General features: G+C 38.3%; 1 protein-coding gene across 1 annotated transcript in view; it reads left to right on the top strand.

The window, feature by feature from the left end:
• The first annotated feature begins 608 nt into the window (after nucleotides 1-608).
• Nucleotides 609-6,000, top strand: part of LOC121458649 (cadherin-23-like) — an 85,440-nt gene continuing 80,048 nt past the window's right edge. Inside the window, exons 1-2 of the mRNA XM_041667952.1 lie at nucleotides 609-642; nucleotides 1,584-1,751. Of these exons, the coding sequence (XP_041523886.1) occupies nucleotides 609-642; nucleotides 1,584-1,751 (202 nt within the window). The remainder of the gene's footprint in view (nucleotides 643-1,583; nucleotides 1,752-6,000) is intronic.

The following is a 6,000-nucleotide window of genomic DNA, read 5'->3' as shown; positions in this document are numbered from 1 at the left end:
TGTAAAGTAGTGCCATCTCTTTGAGGGTTTTTCTTTTTTTAAGTGTTTCTTTCTGACCTGAACTTTCACGCTTTTTTATCAGCCCCTATTGTCCCTCTGGGAAGTACAGTTATTTTTATCCATCCTTTATGTTTTCTCGGTTATGAGCTACCTAAGTATGGGTCTTGTTTCTCCTAGCAACTACTCAGCAGCCATAAGTACAGACATGATTCTACAGCCATGGCCGGCTGCAATGTCTCAGGCAGGGTTTGAAAGAACGCATAGGGTTTCTAGATGAATAAGGATTAACGAAGAGATCACCTGGCTCCTCACCAAAAATTCTCCTTAGGAAACCACCCCTCAACTGGAAAGGTGTACATTAAATGCGTGGCACACAGCAATCCTAGCTTTGCCGATAATCTTACCAGATTTGTGTGGGAACAAACACAGGAGCTGAAATATGACCTGGGCACAGTCACTCAGACAAACAAATCTACTGTCATCATGGTTGAGTAACAGCTGACTGACCTGCTGGATTAACTTGTAAGAAGACTGAATTTATATAAATAGTCGGAGTTGTGCATTTGTGAGGAGTTCTTGCTGTAGACGTGGGAGAAGCCAGCAGGAGCATGAATCCCTTCAAGACTGTGTTAATGTGTGGAGGTGAGTTTAAGTTTGCTAATTGCTCGCCTTTAGAAGACTCTGGGTATGAAGTCTTGGATCTGTGCGGGCATCCTTTTAGATTCTGTCAACATTCCTTAACTTCTTACTTATTCTTGAGTACACGTATGTGGCACGAGTAAGGAGAAAAACTTAATACGGCCTTGGGTTATTTCAAGCAGAACTCTGATTGGTATTTCCCAGACTCCTCTTTTTGCAGCAGTATTTCCTTTTACCCTCATGTCTACTATGTGACAGGATCGTATGATGCATTTTTTAAGTTTATGACTAATTTTCTGATTGTTGTTTTATTGGATACTGTATATGCTAATATATTATCCTTTGTGTTGTATTTCACAATTTGGGAGTGAGTTTACAATATTTTATTTCTGCTTTTGGCTGAGGAGGTGTGGCGTTATGAATCTATAGTGAGTCACATTGAAAGCAAAATGGAGTCTATCTTTCACGATGAAGAAAAACATTGAAAATAATAAAGCAAATAAAACCAGAACAGACATTACAGTGATGTTTTGAAGTGGTGTTTCAAATAAAAATACAATAAACTTTCTATTAAAATGTAGTTTAAGCAAACACACAAAATTCTTTGAATGATCAATAACAAAGAAGAAATTAGTGAAATTTCCTTTGGACAAGAACAGTCATTGCACTCGATAATAGTTCAACAGCCGAGTTAAATGGAGACATAATTAAGATGAAATAAGGCTTGAACTTCATCTTGTTCTTTTGTCAAAATAGTTTGTGCAAGGCCCAACAGAAAAAGTGTATTAAAATGTCATTTAAAGGGAAAACCAACACCAGTTTGGTTTTACATACAAACTTTCCTCAATTGCATGCACTGATGATTACAAACCTACAGAGTGATCATTGGTAAAAAAATTTCATTGTCTTGGTTTTACTCAAGTCCTTCTGTCTTACAGCTCTAGTGTTTTCTAATATTGTGGCAGAAATTCAGATATTAATCAACCCTGTGAATTTGCCTGAAAATAAGCTTCCTGGAACAGAACTAAGCCGGGCTTACGACAAAGATGTGGCCGGGAAACCAAACGCCTATCGCTTTTTGAACAAAACAAAATATTTTGTCATCGATGCAAGTAAATTAGCATTTTATGGACTTTTATTTATTTTATAATTGTTACTTTTAAGTAAGACTCTGAAAATAACGACTTAGTTCTACTTCAATGGTGCATTAGAATGTTTGCTCAAACTTTGCTTCAGATAGTTACAGTTTCCCTCCGTCTTACTCCACTTTCAAATGAGACATTGATTGCCCCAAGTGTTCTTCCCTGAGTCCATTAATTAGCCCGAGAGCTGCTTCTCTTTCCTCCTTTTCAGAGCAAACAGTGAAGGGTGGAGCTGGCTCAGCATGGCCCTCTGATTTCTCTTTTCTTTCCTTTTCTTTCTTTCTTTAAAAAATAAATCTATTTACTTATTTTACATTCTGGCTTCAGTCTTCCTTCCTTTCTATAGATTTGGGATCTATATTTTGAGCCAATTTCAAGGAAAACATTTTGAACAATAATTTGAAAGTGTCTCTATGAGGAGGAGTATTGAAGCATCAGTTAAGGCAGGAAGCACACATCACTTCCCACACTTACGGCAACGCCCAGCTAGGTAGATTGTGCGCTTGGTCACTTGGTAATAGGAAGAGATTCTCAGTTAAAACACTGAAGAAGTAAGCAAAATTCATTCCTTCCCGCAATTAGCATGTGATCCAGGTCACTAGGAATACAGGTGACATGATTCAGGCCATTGAGATAGAGGTGATGTGATCCAGGTCACGGGGATGCAGGTAACATGATCCAGGTCACTGGGGATGCACGTGTCATGATTCACACCGCTAGGGATACAGGTAACGTGATCCAGGCCCCTGGGAATACAGGTGACATGTTCCAGGTCTCTGGGATACACGTGGTCCTAGCGGTGATTGCTAAAAGATCATCAGCCTGTGTTTATTTATAATGCTTTTTGTTCAAAATGTGATTTTTTTCATAATTATATGATTTTATAATTATATATAAAGTTAACTTAGTGTTAATTGTAAACTGAGTTGTATCTTAGCGTAGCTCTTATTTATATTTCAGACAGTTATTAAAGTTCATGTACATATTTATTTGTACATTATACTCAAGAAATGTCGCAGCATTGCCTAGCATAATTTTCATAATTGTAAGAAAATTGGTTTTAAAAATAGAAATCACGTTGTGTCTCAGCTGCCAGCCATGTGTCTTCTTTGGAATGTTCTACTGAGACCAGCGCCTGTTCTACACTGTTTAACAGCCCCATTTGCGCAGAGGTCGTTCCCAACTTCTGTTATCAGACCCTCTTTCTCTACTCAGTTTCTGAGACTCTACATTAAACATCAAATTTAGCGTTAACTTATTCTGAATACAGTATGTCTAGAAATCTTTCTGTGGCAATAGGACCTCTGATTTACTTATTCACTCTTTTATCATTTGCATGTGGCATTTGTAAATGTCCTTGTATAAGCCAAAGACTGACATCAGGAGTCTTTTTCAACTGCTCCTTACCTTATTCTTTTGAAATAGGCTCTCTCATTAAGTCTGGAGCTCATCTGTTTGACTAGGTCAACTGTCCAGAAAGCTCCAAGGATCCTTCTGCCTCTGCCTCTGCCTCTTCAGCTCTGGCATTATGAGACATGAGCCTGAGCTCGTCTTTGATGTTGATCCGAATCCAGATCCTCAGGTTAGTGGCAGAAACACTTTACAGATCTATTTTCCCAGGTGGTCTTTGACTTTTCCTACTCAGATTGCAGCAAGACCCTCTCCTAAGCCTCTTGAGCTGCCTGCTACTGTTTCTTATTTGACCTCTGACATTTGATCCAAGACATTCTTTTTTCCTATTTGACCTCTGCTACAAGGAGAGTGTAAATCTTGACTTGAATGACTGATGATCACTCCATATTTCTCGCTCACCATTTCTTTATAACATGAATCTACCCAAATCGAATTATCAAAAACATGCGTGTATAATCTCTCATCTACTGGTTCCTGCTATTGCCTAAGATGAAAGTTCTTGCAAACAAGCATTTATCCTCACCTCCATGCTCATCAGCATCCCACCCAGCTGCTTCATTATGTTAATGCCATGCAGTCTTGTGTACCCAGAACTTTCACTTCTGCCCCCATATGTTCCACTTATGAAAAGATCAATTTGGAAAAAAGAATCATTCTTTTCGTATCCTATTCTGATGTTTTTCTGCCTCTCGTCTTACCCTCAAATTTTCATTTTCATGGACAAACGTAGCATGTCCCCTGCTGATATTACTCATACTCCCCCAGATCTCATATCTCTAGGTCAGGAAGCCGGGCATCAGCAAACTTCTCTGTCTGTCAAACTGATTCTTGAGTGGCTGCGGTCCTCATTGGAATTTCCCCTGCTTATTTTCAGCTCCGGATATTTTACTTCATCCCACACCCTGGTAGTCATTTCTCTGGGGACCCGATGAAGTCACTCATACTGCTTCCTTCTACTTTGTGTTCTGCCACAAGCGTTTCTTCTCTTTGATCTTCAAGCTATATCCTACCCAGTGTCCCAAATGCTCAATCCCTTATGTGAGCCAGTGTAAAACCCTGTATAACTTTAAAATAAATTGCCATCCACACATCCCTGTGGTTGTATCCAGAATTTCATCAACACCCGGAACAATTTTGTTTTTGAGTATATGTGTGTTCACATGTTTATAGCTGCATATATATATATGCACCTATATGTGTTGCATAAGCATAGATGCTCATGAACATGTGTTGGTGGGGGTAAGAGTTGACAGTGAGTATCTTCTGGTACTGCTTTTGACCTATTTGTTGAGTCAGGGTCTTTCACTTGAACTCAGAGCTAACCAGTATTGCTTATCTGGCTAACCAGTGTCTGCCAGGAAACCCTTGTATTTACTTTCCAAGACTGGGAATCTAGGCAGGCTATGTCTGCCTAGATTTAATGTGGGTTCTGGGAATCGGAACTCTGATGTTTGCGTTTGGACAAGTTAACCATGGAGCAATCTTCCAGTCTTTTTTCTTTTAATTTTAATTTCAGGATCTCAGACTCAAGTTATTTTTCAAACTCTTAATGCAGAATTACTAATCACTAATGCCCAAATCCACTGATTTGTGTTCTTTCTTTTTGTAAATTATCCCTTTGCTCTCTATAGTTGTTATAATCCCTCTATCCATCCCTCCCTAACCATGCAGCATGTAGTTCTTGGTAATTTTGCTTGAGAGAATTCATCCATTTGATTGCCCAATTGTTGTTGTTCTGCTGTTCCTGGGCCAAGGAATATTTAGGAAAGATCACACGAACGATCATATCAATCCTAAATTGTCCTTAGCTCAAAAGTTGTCTGAGTGATCATCCAAAATGGCTCAATCAGATCCATTTTCATTGACCACCATGTTTCTTTCTCTGTATTTCAAACCTCTGATATACCTACATTTTTTTATTATCAACTTAATTCACATCACATATTGGGTAAAGAATATAAGTGATCAGTAGAATTCCTTGGTTCATTATAGACAGGTGTCCTTCTCTGTTCTCTTGTTCCAGGTGTACTTTATTTAACCTGTTACCATTCCTTTCAAATTCCTCTGCGTTCCCCTTATGTTTTAATCCCCTTCTCAGTAATTATCCTGACTGAAATTTTTTATACTTTCTTTATTGGATCAATCTTTTCTTGTATTTTTTTATATCATTCAGATCAGCCTTTTCTTTTATATTCTTCATCTGCTTCTTCACTTTGGTACATTTCAGCCATCATTCTGAGTGAAGCTCGTGTGTCCACGAACCATCTCATACTCATTAAATTATTCAATGTCTGTAAAGAGTTCTCTTTAGCATTGTTCTTAGCTCTTGCATCTGTCATACAGTCTTTAATAAAGTTCAGTTTGAAACACAATTCCACCAAAATACATCATTCTACTTTAATGATAGTTTCAAAGATATAGTTTGGTTCTTACCTCATATAAGCTTATTTTTGTTATTGTAAGTAAAAGAAGCACACTTATCTCTCTTTTTTCTCTTAGTTTTTCAAGATAAAGTTTCTCTGTAGCTTTGCGCCTGTCCTGAAACTAGCTCTTGTAAACCAGGCTGGCCTAGAACTCACAGAGTTCCATCTACCTCTCCCTTCGGAGTGCTGGGAATAAAGGCACGCCCCACAACTGCCCTACCTGCACACTTATGTTTTACAGTTGCATTTATTTTTATTTTATGTGTATGGGTACTTTGCCTACATATATGTCTATGTACCATATGTACAAGTTGTGTCTAGAATCCAGAAGATGGTGTTGGATCCTTTAGAACTGAAGTTGCAGATGCTTGTTATGGTCATCT

Source organism: Microtus oregoni, unplaced genomic scaffold (assembly GCF_018167655.1).
Source record: "Microtus oregoni isolate MIOR12 unplaced genomic scaffold, Mior012 000018F_ref0000195, whole genome shotgun sequence".
In the NCBI taxonomy this organism is placed as follows: domain Eukaryota; kingdom Metazoa; phylum Chordata; class Mammalia; order Rodentia; family Cricetidae; genus Microtus; species Microtus oregoni.
Note: the sequence above shows the minus strand (reverse complement) of the source record. Positions and strands in the feature narration are given on the sequence as shown.